General features: G+C 46.1%; 1 protein-coding gene across 2 annotated transcripts in view; it reads left to right on the top strand.

Annotated features, from left to right (window-relative positions):
* The window catches only part of WWOX (WW domain containing oxidoreductase), a 979,671-nt gene that overhangs the window by 40,658 nt on the left and 918,661 nt on the right, over positions 1 to 20,352 (top strand). For both annotated transcript variants that reach the window (XM_045439817.1, XM_045439818.1), the window contains exon 5: positions 7,924 to 8,030. In XM_045439817.1, coding sequence (XP_045295773.1) covers positions 7,924 to 8,030 — 107 coding nt within the window. The remainder of the gene's footprint in view (positions 1 to 7,923; positions 8,031 to 20,352) is intronic.

Genomic DNA, 20,352 nt, shown 5'->3' on the forward strand with positions numbered 1-20,352 from the left:
CACAGAATCGGAAGCAGGCTCCAGGCTCTGAGCCATCAGCCCAGAGCCTGACGTGGGGCTCGAACTCACGGACCGCAAGATCGTGACCTGAGCTGAAGTCGAACGCTTAACCGACTGCGCCACCCAGGCGCCCCAGTAAGATTTAGCTTAAATCACACAGATGCCGAAAACGTAAACATGTGTCGTCAGGGCCACAAAGAGTACGTATCAGTTTCTATCAGTCGAGTGGAGCAGAGGCAATTAGGGGACAGTGGGGCTGGTGAGTGGTGTTCCCGCTTGGTTTTTCCTGCCCTCAGGGGGCTCCTCCTACTCTAGACTCAGTTTTGCCCTTTGATCTTGGGAGTCCCAAGACCTCTGGGGCCCGTTGGTTTTCTCAGAGATGCAGTGATGACAATAGTCCTTCGTAGGGTTGCTGTGAAGAGCATCCGAGAGTTAGATAATGTGTTTCCTGAAGCTTCTGGCTGCAGCCCAGCACGAAGTGATGCTCGCTCCCACGTCCTCCTCTTCACCTTCTTTCTCTGGGCTTCTCTAAAACCAGGATGCTCAAAACATGTCTGGTGTATTCTCTTTGCTTTCTCACTTCCCTTGATTCCTCTGTGTTAAAATTTGCAAAGGCCCACTGTGATCGCTTAGATACATTCCGCCATTCACATTTAGCCTCTTACTCTTTAAGGTGTACACGTGTGTGTTAAAAGTGGAAACGGCATCCATGCTGCAAATGCAAATGAGGCTTCCCAGGCCCCTACCAATAGCTCACGTGCCCAAGTAGTCAGTGTGTAAATTTAAACGTCCCTCCCCTACCTTTGTGTGTCACCGAGGGGGATCACACGTGTTACTCTGTAATTTCAATGTTTTTTCTTAATCATATAACAGGGAGGGGCACCTGGGTGGCTCAGTCGGTCAGGTCGTGATCTCATGGTTCCTGCGTTCGAGCCCCATGTCGGGCTGTGTGCTTTCAGCTCAGAGCCTGGAGCCTCCTTCAGATTCTGTGTGTCTCTCTCTCTCTCTCTGTCTCTCTCTGTTCCTCCCCTGCTTACGCCCTGTCTCAGTCTCTCAAAAATGAATAAAAATGTTAAAAAAAATTTTAAGTATAACAGGGAAATGGACGTTTAGATTCATTGTTTATGCAATGCTGGTTTATGCAACGTTCCTCTCCCATATTTGCTCATATGGGCAAATGTATTTGTAGGACAAGTTTCTGGACGTGGAATAGCTGGGTGAAAGGGTGTGGCCATGTACAATTTGATAGATAGAACTCAGTTGCCCCCAAAGATGTTGAATCATTTTGTTATTTATTTAAAAAAATTTTTTTGAGGGAGAGAGAGGCGGAGGGAGACAGGGAGAGGGACAGAGGGAGAGAGACAATATTAAGCAGGCCCCACACTCCATGTGGAGCCTGACACGGGGCTCAATCCTGAGAGCCTGGGATCATGACCTGAGCTGAAGTGACCTGAGCTGATCATGACCTGATTTGGATGCTCACCTGACTGAGCCACGTTGAGTCCTTTTGTTTCCCACTCCCCTGTTCCCCCCACCATTGATATATGTGGCTGCCTCGTTCCCCCAGACCCTGATCTGCATGGACTGTGCTCAATTTAGTTGTCCTTACAAAGTCTGTCTTCACTGGGGCTGCCTAGGACCATGTTAATTGTAATATCTTTGGGCACTATTTTCTCTGTAATGCTGAACACATGGGGTACACACGGTCCCTGCCCGGTGGGATGAGAACTTACTCAGGCAGCACAAGTAGGCAGCCTGGGGTCAGTCTTGCCTCTTGAGGGATCCCAGACAGTCGCTTGGAATTTACCCTGTGGTTTTAGAAAACTTACGGCCTTAGTGTTGCACTGCCCAAAACACGTAAATGCAGCCTGGCGGTATTTCCAAAAGATGCTCTGTGTGACGTGGCCATTTCCTGCTGCTGTATCCCTCCCTCTCCAGTTGGTATCTTTCCTTGGTAAACGATTATATTTGAGGCCTGCGTATGTTGCAAGGGCTATTGCTGGGACTTGTTGCCAGCTGTCCATAACACATGCATTTAAAAGCAGGGCTGATTATGCCTTATTTTCCTCTGGAGAGGGCCGTATAGTTTTGTAATTTATTAAGAGTTGGCCGTCACAGTTAGTGTTGAGCGAGTGTGATTTGTGACTCTTCGGAACTGAGAACTACGTAATTGAGATGGTGTGGCAGGGAAATGTAAACGTTCAGGTAGTTGAAGTGGCGACAGAAGCAGCAGGGTGGGCTGTCTGCTCACTGCACTTGTGGCACTGACCTTAGGGCGTTGGTGAATATGTCTCCTGGACCTTCATTTGAAGTGCCCTCAGAGCGTCTGATTTCAGCGTCGTGGTCAACATGGAGTCACCGTAATTTCATTTACGTGAATCAGATCACTTTGGAAAGTTGGGTCCTTGTACTTACAGGGAGGGTATTGGGGAAGCTGAACGCAGTGGTGAATTAACACAAAAGTTGTCCCCAGGTTTGAATTTTCTGCAAAGCTAACTCAGGATGAAAGACCTCAGGCTCACCTTGTTCTGTACGTGTTGGTAGAGCTCCAGGGTGGGGGAGTTGGCGGGTGCTGGAAGGTTCTGCAACTTGTTGATCCGTTCGTTCCTAAAGATTGCTGTAGTGGTATGTTGGGGGGCGGGGATCACCTTCTTCCTGGCCTTTTAATTGTGTGCATTTGCAAGTATCATTTGTCTCCAGTGTTTCTCAATTATAAATTAATAATAACAACCCATTAGAAATTACGGGTGCTGTAAGCCCCAACTCCTTTGGGCATCTTAATAAAAATGATAATTAAAACCATAATTTACAGTAAATGGGGACACTGCCCAAGTAAATCCACAATATGGAGAAAATTAAAAAAACCCAAACCAGAAGGAGACTTTGAGTGCTAGGGAAAGAACTGACCTTGTTCTTAGCAACTAGGGTCTTTGTCCGTATTTGTGAGGACTGGGTTCCCACCTTGATGTCCATTGTGCCTGAGGAATCCATGACTCTGTTCCCATTTATCTGTCCTGCCAGTGAGTTGGACCGGGGATGGTCACCTGCTCCACCCGCCCCCTCCACCGCCACGCACAAACCCACCCCTCCTCCTCCATATTCACTGCCTGCGTAAACCAGTGGACAACCTCTTCCGGGGCCGGGCTGGCATCTGTGGAGACATGGGGTTCTCCCTCAGACCTAGACTCAGGCAGTCATCAGGCTTTGGTGCAATGTTTACCTCCCAGATTATTTTCTCATTTTTCCCTTAGCTGTTCAGCCTACGAGGACACCTTATCCCTTCCTGGCTGTTCACAAGGCTTCAGTGTCTTCAGCTTACCCACCGTCTGTATGACCACCGGAGGGATCTTAAGTGAATAAAATAATAAAATAATAATAATGATAATTAGTATTTTAACTATATAATACGTATCACTGTATAACATGTCATTATCTAGTTATAATACTGATACTAATTATTATTCTTCCTAGTGCTGCTCTCTGCCCAAATTCTTCCACAGCTCCCTGCCAGCTGCCAGGACCCCACAGTTTCTGCTTGCCAGACACGGTTTCTTCTCTCCTGTTCCCTCTTCCTCATTCATGCGGGCCCTGTCTCCAGTCCATGATATTGTCTTGGCCTTTCTTGGCTCAACTGGTTCATTTTTACATCCTCTGGTCCCAGCATGGTTCTCGCCCAGAGTTTCTGCTCCCACTCAGTGACATTTGGGAAATGCAAAGAAGGCAGGTCACGAAATGCGCAGCCCGGATCCTGATTCTTAGAGGTCCCCGCGTCATTCCCCTGCGTTTCCCAGCGCAAAGCGAGTGCTGCCTCCTGGTCTTGCGGGGTGTCGCTGGCATCCTGATCTTCTCATGCTTGACAGAGTGGGACCTGACGGGGTTCCAATAAAGTCTTGAGCCGGTCAGTGTGAAGCATTCTTTGAGATGCGACAATTCGGATGTGAAAATTCTGATCGAGGCAGTTTTGTGGCCACGCTTGAGCATTGTGTCTAGCATGAATCTTACCTGTATCGTGTGCGCGCGAGCATCGAATGCCTGCAAGGGTCTGGCAGGTAAAGTCAGCAGCGTGGGTGGTGACCATGGCCAACAGGAGGGCACAGACCCCGTCTCTAGCCTGTGGCGGCAGTGGGATTAGGGGCCCCGTGTGGTCCTGTCCTAATCTTTTTCAGAGAAGGTGGACATCTTCCCTCAGATACATCATCTCTTGGGTGTTTTGTTTTTTTTTTTTTATTGATCCTGGTGGCTAATTCATATTAGGAAGGAAGGGAGGAAGAGAAAGTGGGAAGTAGAACAGTGGAAGAAAGAAAGGAGAGGAGAGGAGGAGGGGGAGGGGGGGAAACAGTGTTTGAGCCCAAACAGAACAGGCGGTGGGTTTGATTGATCCTTTGATGAGCTGTTTGTAGCCTCCACTCTAGAGAATGAAATCTAGTGTGAGAAAGCAGGTATTTAACATTTTGGGGGGAGTGTTTTCCTTTTTATGGTATTTTAATGTTTATATGCAAATCTTTAAACCCGACAGCAGGATATTAACCTTCATGGCCACTTACTCTTCCCGATTGGATCAGACGTAACAAGTGCTAGAAAGCGGATGGTGCCCACTGTTTTAAAATGTCTTCTCTGTTTTTTTTTTTTTTTTTTAATATTATTAGCTTTAAATATTCTTCTGAACGCACTTGCCACCTCCGTGCAGTTAAGCCGGTTCAATTTAAACATTGTCATCAAGTTAATTTTTTATAAGATGAATCAGGTTATTAAATTTAGTAAACCATTGCCTTCATTATTTTGCACAAACTTTGGCACTGAGCACGATTGGCTCAGCACAACTACATTTAGCTAATTAAACCGGTCATCAGCCGCGGTGTTAGGAGCATGAGGGATGCTATTCTCATGAGCTTTGCCGGGACTCTAGCAGTAGGTAGCATTATTAAACTTTTTTTTTTTTCTTTCCTTTTTCTTCCTTTCCCTCTTGTTTTTCTCCACCTCCCTCCACCTCCCTCCACCTCCCTCCACCTCCCTCCACCTCCCTCCTACCCCTCCTCTCCACTCCTCCTCCCCACTCTTCCTCCTCCTCTTTCTTCTTCCTCCTTCCTTCCTCCTCCTTCCTCTTCCCTCCTTCCTCTTCCCTCCTCCTCCTCCTCCTCTTTTTTTTTTTTTTTTTTTTTTTTTATAGAACTCCACACTCTAGAGAGATGGTTTACTGTAGGAGTGTTAGTGTTATTGTCCTTCCTGTTAAACCTTCATCTTTTGAAATCTCCATGCTTTGGTTGGGGCTCCAAAGGCAATTGTAAAGGATAAGAAAATGGAGCTGTGTCTTGCGGCTTTTAAAAGGTGACCCGCAACATGTAACGCGGAAAATGTTACAGATAAAGGAAGATGTGAGAGCCAGAGGGTAATTCTCCACAACACAGGAGTATATGGCTGCATGGTAACCACAGCCAGGGATTCCATAAAGCAGAGAGGGTGCACATCTGTGGTCCCTGTTCCTCTTGGTACTAAAAACTCCTTTGCTATAGGTCATTTTGTCAAGTGAGCTAGTAGCATGGTTTAAGAGACTTGTTTGGAAAAATAAATTCGGATAGAACGTGCACATGTTGTTTCCCCTCCAGATTGCCAGGTAGTGTCATTTAAAACTTCGGTGAGCCCTGTTTTGCAGGATCTTAATATTTTATTCATTGGTAAAAAGGAAGTTGGAGAGCCGTCCGTGTTGTTTGAAACAACTTGGATTGCTTTGAAATAGTCCAGAGTTGTAGCCTATTAGTCACCTGTAAGAACCATTCATTCCTCCGGCAGATATTTATTGAATCCAAATGGGTGTTAGTCCTATAGGATACAGAGATCAGAAAGGCACAGATTCTACAGAGTTTACAGTTAACCTGGTGAATGGATGAATAAAGCCCCGGGGTGGGCCTGGCCCTGCATTGTATCAGTGTTCTCTCAGTACTTTAAAAATACGGTTGCTAACCAATGGCTGAGTGTTGTGTCCCCCATTCTTCCTCCGCATCATTTTTTTCTTCCTATGCCCTCTGATGAAAATGTGACAAAAAATACTTCCGGTAATTGCTCTGACCTGGACGTGTCACAGGGACACAGAGTCTGCCATTTTCAACAAGCTCTTCTGGGTGTGTAAAGTCCTAGGAGTGCAAGCGAAGTCATTTTTGGCCACTTCATGTTCCCTCCATATGGCTGTCAGTATTTCATTAGTCCGATTGATGTAGCACATCAGTTAGCAAGATTTTGTCCTAGGCCTGCCCCCGTCCAGTCTCGGAACAGCTGGGCTATAAAACCTGGTGCTTCATTTCTTTCTCTTTCGCCCATGATGCTGGGTATCCTTTGCCACTGGCGGTAAGTGGTGAAGTTGGCATCACGGATCAAAATTAGTAAATTCCAGATTATTGTCTTCTGGCCTCATGGCTTGAAGATGAGGTTTCAAGCATCTTTCACTACATACACCAGAGAGGGTGAAAACAGATTTAGATGTTAAATGTTTCAGATTTGAAATCCTGTGGGCAGTATGTTAACATCAGGTTCAAATATAGGAGGTTCTCCTTAGATAACGTTAAGTGAATATTTGGGATACAGAACTTGGCATAACCTGAAAAATAGCTCAAGTTGTTTCCACAGTCAAGCTCACGTGTGCTCTGGAGCCAGTATTCAGACAAATGGAATGGTGGGTCTTATAGCTGATTTCTTTAAATTCTGGTTAATGTTAAAGCCAGTCAGCTCCTGGGTTTGCTGTTGGGAGCAGATGTAGGAGAGAGTGTTAAGTTTTCAGTCGTAATGACTGTGTTATATTTGATAGGTCCTGCAAGTCACAGAGGAGACACAGGATCTGAGGATTTTGGAAAGAACTGGGAATTCACATTTATTTTCTACCTACTATTTTTATGTTAGGCTCTTAGTGTAAGTTGACTACTTAGTCCTCATTTTAAGGAGAGATAGCTGGGTTTCTGATAGGTTAAAGGCATAGCCCACAGCTTATAAATAGCCAGAGCTGCGGTCAACGTAAGTGTGTCGAACTCCTGAGTTTGAGTTTTCCACTATGCTGTGCTGGCTTCCCTTGAGAGCTAGTTTATATAAATAGACTGGCCTCCGTGAAGATTCGATCTATGGGAGATAAGAATGGATGGATTTTGCTAGACTCTTTCGCACGACCATCTCAGCGAGGTACTGGTACGCCAATCTCTCACACATCTTCACGGTATCTTGGAAACAGCAGTCGGTGGCCGTTTGACATGGCGTTGGCTGAATTACGTTCCTGCCCCCTCCAGTAGGATTGGTTCAGTCGCTGTTGCGGGGTTTGCCGTGTGGTCTTTCTCACAGCTCACAAGACACGCCATTTCGCCCTTAGAGCAGTGTGTGGTGTGCAGGCTCCTGGTTGTTCTACGTCTTTGCCAACATTTGGTGTGGTCACTTGAAAAAATTTTTTTGAACATTTATTTTTGAGAGAGAGCGAGCGTTGGGGAGCGGCAGAGAAACCATGAACTCTTCAAAGACAGTGACCATGTCTGAGTCTTTATTCCTTATTCTTTGTGTTGAGCACAGGATCTGCTCATTCTCAGATGGTCATTAAACGGCAGACTGTGCTGTGATCTCTTCCTATGGCTTGGCCTTCATCTTGGGGATGGGGCTCAACCTCAACCATGCTGGCACTTTGGGCCAGGTGCTTCCCCGTCGTGGGGACCGTCCTGTGCTTTGTAGGGTATTTTGTAGCACTTCTGGCCTTTACCCACAAGTTGCCAATAGCACCTTATCCCCAGTCGTGACCACTGAAAATGTCTCTCGGTGTTTGCAACTGTCTTCCAGGGGACAGATGGCCTCTGGCTGAGAGCCACTTGGGTAATGTGTGTGGTGCTCAGTAAAGGCCGTTCAGCTGAGTCAATGATTTGCATTTGTGTTTTCTAATGTTGACTTTCCTTTAAACCATAGGGTTTGAAACTGCCAAGTCTTTTGCCCTCCATGGTGCACACGTGATCCTCGCCTGTAGGAATATGACAAGGGCCAATGAAGCTGTGTCACGCATTTTAGGAGAATGGGTAAGCAAGCACTTGACCTTTTTTTTTTTTTTTTTTTTTTTAATTGTCAGATACACACGCCGGGTAAACACATGGAGGTTTTAGTACAGTGCATAAAGTTTATTGCTCTTGGAATAACGTTTTTCTTTATTTTTAAAGTCATATTCTCTTTGTTTATTTTATGAATGAAAGGGCAAGCAAGCCTGTTATCCACACGTTTGTTTATGGTTCATTGTCAATGTCATCTTCTTTATTAGTCAGAGGTTTGAGAATGTTTACTCATTCAGCTCATTTATTAAGAAAAATAAAATGTGGTTAACGCCGTGTATGAAGCTAAGGGTTTGTTATGCTTACGGTTTGTAAGATTAGAAGGCGGTGGGGGCGCGGGCAGTGGGCTTTAACCTTATCTCTGTTTTTCACTTTTTGCTTTTCTCTCTCTGTGTGGATGTGGGTGTTGCGCACAAACATTTACTGAAGGCCTGCAGTACTCTTGAGGCTAAGGAATCAGCATATCAAATAGAACAGAGTCCCTGTCCTCCCCTGGGCTTGTCTTCTGTAGGAGAAACAGACTGTTAGGGGTCATTACGTTTAATACCGAACACACTGCCAAGTTGTCATAAACACTGTGAAGCATGGTAAAGCAGAGCGAGGGACGAACAGGTGTAGCGTGGACTACGTGAGGTTGGGCAGTTCGCAGAGAACCCTCTGAGGCTGTGACGTCTGGTCTGACCCTCGGATGAAGTAAGGCAGCAGGCTGCGTCAGCGCCAGGGCGTGTGTTTTCTAAGCAGCGGGAGCGGCACGTGCAAAGGCCCGGGCGTGGGATCGTGCCTGGAGGATTCAGGGTCAGCAGGGAGGCTGGTGTGGCTGGAGCCAAATGGCAGGGGAGGAGAGGGACAGAGGTGCTGCGGAGCGTCACTGGGACCTCAGAGTCAGTGAGGAAGAAGACATGAGCGGGTCTGAGCCAGAGAGTGGCCCAGGTGGGTCACTTGTGTAACAGGATCGCTGGGCTTCAGTGCGAAGTGTAGACTGTGTTCGTTCATTCGCTCGTCTCGTATTCGTGTATGTATGACGTAGACCCTGTCATAGGTACTGCGGTCTTCTGTTAAGGCAACCCTGTCTTTGTAGAACTTTCAGCCCAGGGTGGAAGTGTGATTTAACCAAAGACACGTAAACATCAGTGAAAACTTGACATGGCAGTACTAGGTCCTAGGAAGTGTACGTCGTTCTTGGAAATGGTGAGTAACGCCTGGACGCGGGGACACTTGACATGGCAGTACTAGGTCCTAGGAAGTGTACGTCGTTCTTGGAAATGGTGAGTAACGCCTGGACGCGGGGACATTCAGAGTCCCCGAGAAGGAAGTGACTGAGCTGACATCTCAGGAAAGACCCGGGGGGGATGGAGAAGGTCAGACTGGGCAGAGGGCATGGACTGTGTGATGGCCCTGGGAGGAGGAGACCCTCGAGTGGCTGGGAGCAGAGCGGGAGGGCGGTCGGACAGCCCTTGCCGAGGCCGTCTTCCTTTCCTGGGCCCTGTGGAAGACTTCTTGCTGTCCGAAGAAACACACCATGGTGCCTGTAGGAGAACATCTGATGTTTTGGGTTTGTGGAGTCTGCTTGGGATTCTCTCTCTTTATCTCTGCCTCTCCCCGGTTCATGCTCTCTCAAAAGTAAATAAATAAACTTTAAAAAAAAAAAAGGAAGATTAATTTCTGCCTTTTCAGTATACTTCAAATGAAATATTTCCAATTCAGTAAATCTCTTTTTATGTATTTAAAATTTTTTTTAATGTTTATTTTTGAGAGCACGAGCAGGAGAGGGGCAGAGAGAGGGGGAGACACAGAATCCGAAACAGGCTCCAGGCTCTAGGCTCCGAGCTGTCTGCACAGAGCCCGACGTGGGGCTTGAACCCACAAACTGCAAGATTATGACTTGAGCTGACGTTGGTTGCTTAACCGACTGAGCCACCCAGGCGCCCCTGAAATTCAGTATATTTCAAATGAACCCTTGTCTTGAGTTCTGTGGATTGTTTTGAGTTAAATTAAGACAGAAATAACAGGGCCCATTTTTTTTTCTGAGGGTCTTACCATCTCTGTGAGTATAAAGTTAAGTAATAACCTATATTAGGTGATGTAGTAATCACTTTTAGAGATGTAGAAGGCAAAAAATGGTAACATGTGCATATGGTCTGAATACTCGTACAGGACCGGCAAGGTATGAAATAAAAAGCCAAAGCCCCTCCCAGGCTTTCTCTTGGAAGGTAAATACTATGAACCATTTCTTGTATATTCTTTCACAAAAGTTTGTATATACTAGTAGACATACACGTACTGTTGTGTACTTGGAGTATTTCAGTGAATCCCATAAGATCTTTCCTTATCAGTGCATATAGATCCACCTCATGTTTTGAACTGCTGTGTAATCTCCATGGTGTGCTTATACTGTAATTTAACTGAGCAATTTCCCTTTTCTTGGACCTTGTGTTGTTTGCCTTGTTTCGCTATGCTAAGTGACACTGTCTTAAAGTTCAGTCGCTTGCATTTTCATCCAGTGTTCCATCCAGAAAGTTACATAGGGCAGAATCTTAGCGGCGGACTCGTTGATTCAAAGGGCATTTGTACTTAAAATTTTGGTAGCAGCTTCTCAGCTGGCATTGGGTGGTATGATACCAGTTTGTCTTGCTGCTGGAAGAGTACTTCGCTAGCAACAGGCAGTGTCAAACTTGCATAGTTTTGCCCATTTGATGTTATTCCTAAACTAGCAAAAAACCAAATTCAGTGGCCCTCGTAATACTGCAAGAACCATATTGTACGATGTTACTAATATGTAAACTTGTCTCAGAAGGTAATACTAAAACACAAATGTTTATGCATTTCAAAGATTATCTTTATTCCTCATATGTGAGAACAGATATATTTTGTATTTAACTCATTATAGCCATTGTTTGATGGAGAGAGGCAGAAAACCCTGGATCTGCCCTATTGAGCCTTAGTTAAGTGGGGCCTTTGCAAGCCTCTTAATGCATTTAGTGCCTCAGTTTCCTCCTCTCTCCTTCTGACAAAGAAGGTTGAATGGTATGAGCTTAAAGACCCACCATTTTGTTTCTCTTTCTTGCATTTTAAGCCAAAATTGGGTTTTGGGAGTAGGTTTCAGAGGACAGAACGTATCCTTGTACACTTTCATGCTACGGTGTTAGTAACTTGATGTCCACGGGCAAACAGCGCTCCCAGAGGAAGAGTTACCCAAAAGTATTCACTGTCAGGCATATGAGTAAAGGAAATGGGAGCAACACAAATCTTACTCACATGGCGGTCCAAACATTTAAATCAGATTTTGTAGGTTGTAGACTGATCTCTGTGTCCTGTCTCATCTGTTGGCTTATTCCCTGCGAATATCGTTACACTCTTTCCTCATTTCCCCTTAGATGATGATTATGGGAGCTCAGATTTAGCACCAAAAGCCATTTTCTGTCATTGCGTTATTACCATGATGCCTGCCTTCGAGATCCACCTGGAGCTCCCCTCACTACCCCACCCTCCATACCTGCTGGTTTGGTTTCCTTCAGGCCCTGCCTTACCTCATCTCTGCGCTGGGATTTAACCTGGCACATCCTTAAATGCCACCTCCTTGCGTTTCTCAAGGTCAATTTGATCGACTCCAGTTTTTCCAGCTGCTAGCCAGCTTGAGCGTGTTCATACTTTATCCACGATGAATCCTATCAGTAGCAGAGCTGGGAAGGTACTGTAGCATATTGGTGCCTCACGGGAGGCTCTCGAAACGATCCAAAGTTTTTTGTTGCGGCAAAAGCTCGCTCAGAAGTCTGTGGGCCGTTTGGCTCAGTGCTGGCTCGCGTGTGCCAGGGCTCCGCGGGCCTTCTCAGCTTGGCTCTGAAGACGGAGTTCACGCCTCCTTCCCCAACTTGTTCTTCCCTGCCTGGTCTTTCTATTCCTGCCTTCACGGCACATTCTAGAACTGCTCTGTTCCAGAACACGCGTGTCTGCCTCCAAGCCAGCGGAACATTATTCTCCTGCTCACCGTGGGGCACCTGACAGCCACTCTTTATTGAGTCCCTGTCATGTGCTGGGTCCTGGGCAAGGCACTTCATATCCCTGTTCAGGAGATACAAAAGCCTGGTCTTCTCCATTTTCTAGAAGAGGCGGTGGAGGGCTCAGGGGCTCGGGGGTCCTCCTAGAGTCACGCGGCTGACGAGCACAGAGGCAGGCTTCTGGCACAGTTGGCACACTTGGCCTCCAGTCCCAAAGTCCATCCACCTCACGGCGTGGCTTTTCTCCCAATATTGGCATCATGCATGTTCATTACCTTTCAGGCTTTGCTTTCAGAATTGCTAGATGCTGGTTGAGGGATTAATTTCAGGATTAACCCTGTGTCTCAGAGGAAGCAATACTTAGGTATCTTACTGTCCTCAGCAATCCCTTTTCATTCAAGACATCCTTTATAGAGTTCTCAAAACACTTTTGGGGGGGGGGATCTAGCTATTTAGTAAAACATAACTTAAATGAAAACACATTCCATATGGAATTCTATTAAGAGCCTATACGCAATTAAGACTGCTAATAATTAATTCACGGGAAAACGCCCTCCTGCTGAGATGTTTGGGATGCTCGAAAGTTAGTAATACGAATTGAAAACAATTAAAATCGGATAACGTGGACAATATAGATGTAAACTACCCTCTTAAAAGGCCAATCCATTCAGCATAATTTAAAAAGGAGGGATGGTAGGGAGGCCCATCAGTCCCCAGTCATATTTCAGTGAATTATCTCTGGATCTGGGGTTCATGCCTATGTTGTTAAGTTGCCCTCCGTATGAGGATGTGATCTACCTCATTCACATCCTTAAGTGGATTACAGACTAGTGTCCCCTCTAAGACAAGCAAGTGGATTACAGACAAGTGTCCCCTCTAAGATCTGTTTTTTTTTTCCTGGGTATTCCAAGGAGCCCACGTAATGGGCTGGCTGAGTAGGTAGTTTACTCTCCTGTTTTCAGGATGGAGTGGGTTCTCTTAGTTGCAGCACTGTCTCTATGGTAGGATTCCATCCAAGTTCTCTACATTTGGGACACTGATAGGTGTGTCTGAATCCCCGCTCTTTTGTGTGGTTTAGGATTTCCTTTACTCAGTAAGTACTTCTCCAAGGATGGTTTGTTGCTCTGTGTATGGAGATGTGGCCTGTCCCATTCTCCACCCTGAGATCCGAGGACCTCCAAGGGGGATTGTATGCAATGAGCAATAGTTGATGAGGTATCAAAATGTACTTTAGAAACAACTACAACCAGACTCCGGCAACCCGGGGTAGAGCTCTTGAAAGGCCTACGGGGGGCTCCTACTTCCTTCCTCCTCTCTCACCTTATTACCATTCCTGAATTTTTAGATTCTTATAACTTGGGAACTGAGGCTTTTGGTTCTGGGGAAGAAGGAGATTGAATAGCACCGAAGCAGCTGGGACTGAGGTCCCCCTCCTGTCTACACACACATCAGTTGTGTGCAGGAGGAAGAGCGGTGGGGCCGTGGCTGGGGTTGCTAGGGGGATTGAAAGGGCAGGGGAAGCAAGCCCGCCTCATGAATGCCAGGCCCTGAGCTTATCTGCTTATTGTGTAAGAGAGTTCACATATGGGGGCTGCCCATTGGTGACATGTGGGGCCCAGTGAATGTGCTGAAGTTCTAACGTCTACTGGAGACTGAGATAATCGAGGAGTTGGCCAGAAGTAGCCTGGTCTGGGAAGAGGGGCTGACGGTCCTCCACCGGCATTCTTATGCAACCCACTTGTGAATCCTCAGACTGTGGCTTGGACCTGTTCCCCTGTCATAAGGGAGGAGTGACTCAGCCATGTTTAGTTTGGTGAGAAGCTCTGGTCCCCAAGGAAGACTTCAAGTCCATGCTTTTCTGACTTGTGTTTTTATTTGGCTTAAACCTCAGGTCTTCCTAGGAATGGTTAGGATGGTGTGCTCTCTGCCAGGAGAAGGCAGCCGGGATCCAGCTCAGCTGCTCTCGTTTTCTCCTGGGTGTGTTAGCCAAGATTCCCAAGAGGTCTAGAGAAGGCAGGCTGGCTGGGTCTCAGGGTGCCTCCTGGGCAGATGTCCCTTGGTGGGGAATGTCATCTACAGCTGGTGACCACTGCTGTAAAATATGCTGTGTTCTAATGGCGAAGCATAGAAGCAAATACACCCTATGACCTTGAGTGAATTCCTTAAGTTCTTCAACTATGGTTTCTTCATCTATAACAATACAATAATTCAGACGACAATATTTATGCCAGGAGACATAAGCGGCTCTATTAATGCATTGACCGTATGCATGTATAGTCTTTAACGCATTGCTGAGGGTAGATTGAGTATTCAATTAAATTTTATCTGCTGCTATTAATAACTATAATAATAATTTCTTATTTATACATGAAGGTACGAGTGATGCTTACTCTTCTTAACCTCTCCAAGTGGCTTCAAGAGTTGCTTTAGGGAGGATGTTTATCAGCATGATTCAAATGGGGTTGCAATGAATTTTTTCTCGGTCTTCCTGTGTCTGGACTCCTACATTTTATTAGATGTGTATTTAGTTTGTTGATTAGTATTTTCCAGTGAAGCTCATATTAGCACTCAACTGTCATTTGAAAAGCCATCTTAATTATTTATGAGATTGCTTTTTCTTTTGTATTTACAAAGAAATACACTTTGCATATATTTAGGAAAGATGATTAAGGGATCAGTCATCAGGAACAGCGAGCGATGGCTTATACCAAAATGGTTATTGAGAAAGCAGGGAGATGAGGGGTAAAAAGAAAAGATTTATTAGTCAGAGGTAATGGGATATGCATGTGTCAGGGAGAGCGCATGCCTGGTTGGTTGTAACCACACAGTCTGATGCTGGCGAGACTGAAGTGTCATCATTATTCCGGTTTTCAATAGATTTGATACGGGGGCTATTTATCTCGTTGGAGGGCAGGCATGTGGAAAGCTGCCGGTATTATGTCATGGTGCAGCCTCATTGATAAGCATCGGAAATCATGATTTTAGTTGTGTTTTCAGATACAGAGGACTTGATGCCAACCAATGTATTAGGCACGTGGGTTCGACACTTGACTTTGCTGTGCTTTTCGGAGACACCAACCCCCTATGTTTTCATGACATGATACTGAGAGCGATGGGGTGGGATGCCTAGTGCTGAATTGCATGCCCTCTTAAGAGCCCTGGAGGAATTGAGCTACTGTTAGGCTCCCTCAAATGTCCTTTATGATCTGGTGGAGCTGTGGCATTTGTTGGAATTTGCCCTTTAGTAATAAAAGCTGACATCCTTTAACTTGACTTTCCAGATCAAAGGCCTTAGGTGTGGTGGGATGCCTTCTTTTATGTGGCTTGTGTGTTCGGGGGAGCGAGCAGCCTTTGGGGTGGGTAATTTACAAGCTCGATGCCCGTCTGAGCTGGTGACTTGGCTCGGGAAAGATGGTTGTCATTCAACACATCACAGTAGGGCTCATCCCTGTTGTTTTGAATGATCTTTAGCTAAACCAAAAATATAAAAACTATTAATATTATTAACAGTTGTGGATTATTGGGAAAAATTCATCTTAAATCAGCTGCTGGATTGGTTCCTCATTTCTTAGCTTTAAAAAATTGTTTTTATGTGTTAGTATTGGATTTTCAATAAATAAAGTATGGTATAAACAAGTCTGCGAACCAGCAAGAACCATATAAACCACTTGCTTAAATCAATAAGCGCGCGCGCACACACAGGTGAAGATAAAGTTCTAGAGTTCTCCCTTAGGACACTTCCATTTTCAAAATGTCATGGTGTGATCATCCCCTGCAGATGGGGTTAGGTATTCATATGTATTTCTCTACAAGGCATGATACTTAACATTTAGCAATGAAATATCCATGTTGTGTGTTAAACCCACTTTGCAGATTTGGCATTGGAGGCTAGAGGGAGTGAAAAGGCCTGCCTGAGCTCACCCAGCTGGGAGCTACAGGGTGGAACCTGGGTATGAAACCATATGTGCCTGACTCCAAAGCCATCTTGCCACCTAATCCCAAGTTCCTTGTGTGTGTTAAATCAAAAGACTGGCCTCTGTAAAGACTTAGCCAAAGATTGTATTCATAGAGGTTTGGGCGTTTCTATGTGAGCATTTTTCTGTTCATGATAATAAGGGTACTGATACCCCAGGAAAGAGAACTTCTGGGTGCCTTTTGGTAATCTGACGGAGCTGGTGTACCTCACCTCCCCAAAGGAAGCTCATTCCTTCTGTCTCCTTCCCAGACTTAACTTCAAGTGGCATACAGGGTATTTACTCTTCTATTTGAGTTGCGTCTTTGACTTTTCTTGTCACGGGCTCAGGAAGATTCTGTATCAGGCAATAAATTATGCCTCTCCCTCATCGACATAATTGTTTGCTAAAATATTCTGAGTTGTCTGTATCTCCACAATGCCCCAAACTTGGGCTTGGTCCTATGGTCCAAGTTTTTTGTTTCATTTCTCATTCCTAAAATTTTGCATTGACATAGTCTTGGGTGTCATTCATTGTTCTTTGATCGCTGTCTGTGTGTCTTTGTTTTGCGTTCTTTTTTTCCCCCTGGTCACTGCTCTCAGTCTTGAACTGAATCTTTCAAACTTTATATCCATTGTAACCTTTGTATAACGAGGGCTGTGATTAACCGTGGAGTTTTAAAGAGTGAAAGTCGAGCATAAATGGCTAGATCCAAACCATCACTCCCAATCATGTGAAACCCAAAGCAGATGTATCCTTTCATTAATATGGGGTCCCCTGAGTTCTTATTAAGCAATTTTGACATAGTTTGAAGAGACAGATTTCATCTTGAGATGGTGTTCAGCCTCTGGTTCAAAGGCCTCCTTCTGGCCACTAGGCATTTAGACTCTGTTCATTACTTAAGGGGAAAAAATATGCTTGAGACTGTTTTTCATATTTATTATGGGCCATTTACAGAGAGTCTCAGACATTGCAGGTGTTAGATTAAACAGAGACGAGAAAGAATAAAACCTCCTACACAAGGACAAATATGGAGATACAGTGTAGACAAGGCAGCCAGTCTCTGAATGGAGCAGCACACACTGTAATAAATCAGGGTTTACTTTAACTGTGTATTTAAAATAGACTAATGTTTAATTTATAGGGAGGCAGCCCAGTGGAGTAGAGGGAACCCCACCTTTGGAGTCTACACGGGCTAGGGAGTGTATCCAGTTTCGAGCACATGCACACTGGGTATCCCTGGGCAAATTTGGTTACGTCCTTGATAGCTCTTGGTCATGGTAAGGATGAAGTGAAATAACACATATTGTGATCTTGTGATGTATGACAAGAAACAGGTATTTGGTCTTCCTGCCTGTTTCTGGAGGAGCTCCTAAGAGCCTTGGACCTTCCCAAGTGAGGAGAGCCCTATATAGAGATGTCTTTTGTTAAGGAGGTGAGTTTTGGGCCCCACCCAAAGATGGGGCCTGTTGCCAGTGAAGCCAGCTCTGTGATGAGAGGTTGGAACTTCTAGTCCCACCCCTGGACCCTTGGGATGGGGAGAGGGGCTGGAGACCAAGTTCAGTCCTCAGTGAGCAGTGACTTAATCATTCATGCCTGATTGTAATGAGGCCTCCGTAAAAACCCAAAAAGGAGAGGGTTCAGAAAGCTTCTGGGTTGGTGAACACACAGAGATCCTGGAGAGTGGTGCCCCTGGAGAGGGCAAGGAAGCTTGTGCCCTTTCTCACATATGTTGCCCTGTCTATCGTTTCCATCGGACTGCCCTGAGTTATATCATTTAATAAGAAAACGGTGGTCTAGTGAGTAAAATGTTCTGAGTTCCATGAGCCACTGTAGCAAATCAGTCAAGCCCAGAGTGGGGGTTTGGGAACCTCTGATTATAGCTGGTCAGTCTGAAGTACAGGTAACAGCTAGACTTGGTGACTGGAGTCTCAAGTCCAAGGAGAGGGTTGTGGGAACTGCCAGTCTGTAGCCTGTTGGTTAGAAGCATAGGTGACAGTCTGGGCCGGAGCCAGTCTTGTCCCACTGAACGCATAACCTGTAGGATCTGATGAGATCTCCAGGTAGGTGGTGTCAGAACTGAGGCGAATTCTTGGACACCCTGCTGCTATAGGAGAATTGTTGGTTGGTGTGGGGACCCTTTCCCCTGCTCCGTGTTGGAAATTGGGTGTCAGAAGACACATCCTCTCTTGTACAGAATGTGGCTCCTAGTAAAAACTCAGGAAACGGTACCTGCTGGACAGGCTGATTTGCTGTCATTTCCCTAAATTAGACAAATAGTCCCAGAAATCTTGTTGGAAAATGTATTTCCTTTCTACCTTTTTTTTTTTTTTTTTAAATAAATGATCAGAGTACGAGGACACAGCCAAACCTGCCTTCATCTTCCCATCAGTGTGTCCTTTAATAGCTAAGGTAGGGAGCAGGGGCTTCCTTCCCTCCCAGGGAGCAGAGAGGTGACCGTCCTTGTCCCCGGTGCTGATGGTGTGGAGTTGGCCAGCCTTTTGCAGAGGCTGGGGTTGCTGAGGGAGAAGAGTGGAGAAAAATCCACTTGGGGCTCCTAGGGGACTCCTGTGGAACTAGTCCCTCCACTTAGTCAACTAGGGGATGCAGACATGACTAGAAGGAGGCCTCAGAGGTATTCGTGGTGTTTTTAAAATCTGCCCACAGGTTCTTTGATACTCTTCTTAGGAGGTGGAACCCAATTAATTGTCCTCCCCTTGAACGCGGGCTATACTTAGTGATACCCTTAATGAATAGCATGTGGCAGAAATGATGGAGTAGGACTCCCAGGAAGGGTCGTAAAAGTTGTGCGGCTTCCTCCTTGCCTGCCGTCTTGGATCACTCCCTCTGGGGGAAGCCAGCTGCTGTGTTGTGAAGATGCTCAGGTATCCCTGTGGAGAGCCCCACGTGACAAGGAACTGAGGCCTTCGGCCAGGAGCCTTGAGAGTGAGCCCCCTTGGACCCCTCCAGCCTCCTCAAGCCTGCAGGTGACTTTGGCCGACAGATTGAGGGCAACCTCACGAAAGACCTTGACTCAGAACCACTCAAGATTCCTGACCCCATAGAAACTTGGTGCGGTAACAAATTCTTACCGGTTGAAGCCACCACGCTTTGGGGATACGTGTTACATAGCGGTGGGTAACGCGCATGGGGGTCATGCCTCAAGGGGAGAAGGATCTCTGGAGAGGAACAGGACAGTGAGTTCAGTGCAAGACATGAGCACTCGCCCAGCGATTGCTTCCAAATGCAAGGAACCTTAAGTTCTTAGGGTTTCGTCAGCTGTCCAGGCCACCTTGTTTGACCTCTTTCCCATGTGCACACCACTCACACGACATCCCTGAGCAGAGATCTCCAGGCCTTGGCTCCTGCTCTCCAGGTTGACGGGGAAGCTCCTCCCTGCCAGGCAGCACCTCCGAATGACAAAGGCCTCTCTTAAATTGAAGGCAGGTCTTTCTCCGAGCGTCTCCTACCCACCGGCCCGGGTCCTGCCCTCCGAGTTTGCCTGGGCTGCCTTCTCATCAGAATCCGCCTAACACCTGCATCTCTCAAATTCCCTAAATAATAAACCAAAAGTTATTGAAGACATCGGGTTACTCAAAGTTGGCGGTCGGGCTGGCCCCTCTCCTCGCTCTGCAACCCCTGTCTCCTTTTATTATTGGGGTCTGGGATGCGCATGGCAGGGCTTGGCAGCTGGGGGGATCTCCGTCTGTCGCCGCATCCTTCTGCAGGCGGCAGATGCGGAGCCCAGACCCGCTTTGCCTTCCCTGGAGTTAATGAATCAGTGTGAATGAAGCGCACAGTCTCCTTTTAAATGACTGCCGAACACTGCGCTCATTTACCCGGCAGTTCTCAGAGTCTAATTGTTCCAGCCACAATGTGATCTGTAAACTGGGTAGCTGGGAGAAGCTTCAATGCATCTTTGTAATGGCTTTGTTGTTGTTTATTGAGAAGGACTAATTAACTTTGATTATTGCACTAATATTGTGGCACTTTGACAGCCTTTCAGATTTATGACTCTGGGAAAATAAACAAATGAAATGCAGGTGCTGGAGCAGAAAGAATAAGTTATTACTGAACTTTAATTACTTGGAATGTGTAGCCAGGAGAGAATTAGTTGATGAATTACAGGATGCTTAAAATCTACATCAAATTGTGAGCCATCTGAAGACAAAAATGAAAAGGGGGCTGGGAGGGTGCTGTTTTTAAGGCAGGGGAGGATAGGACACATCTCTAATGGTCTCAGTAGTGATTCATTGATTAGTCCTTGTGGTTCCCATGCTGCAGAAGCTACCCAGTGCCTGCTCAAAGCCCCTTCCCTGACCGGAAGCTTACAGCATCACCGGAGAA

Source organism: Leopardus geoffroyi, chromosome E2 (genome assembly GCF_018350155.1).
Source record: "Leopardus geoffroyi isolate Oge1 chromosome E2, O.geoffroyi_Oge1_pat1.0, whole genome shotgun sequence".
In the NCBI taxonomy this organism is placed as follows: domain Eukaryota; kingdom Metazoa; phylum Chordata; class Mammalia; order Carnivora; family Felidae; genus Leopardus; species Leopardus geoffroyi.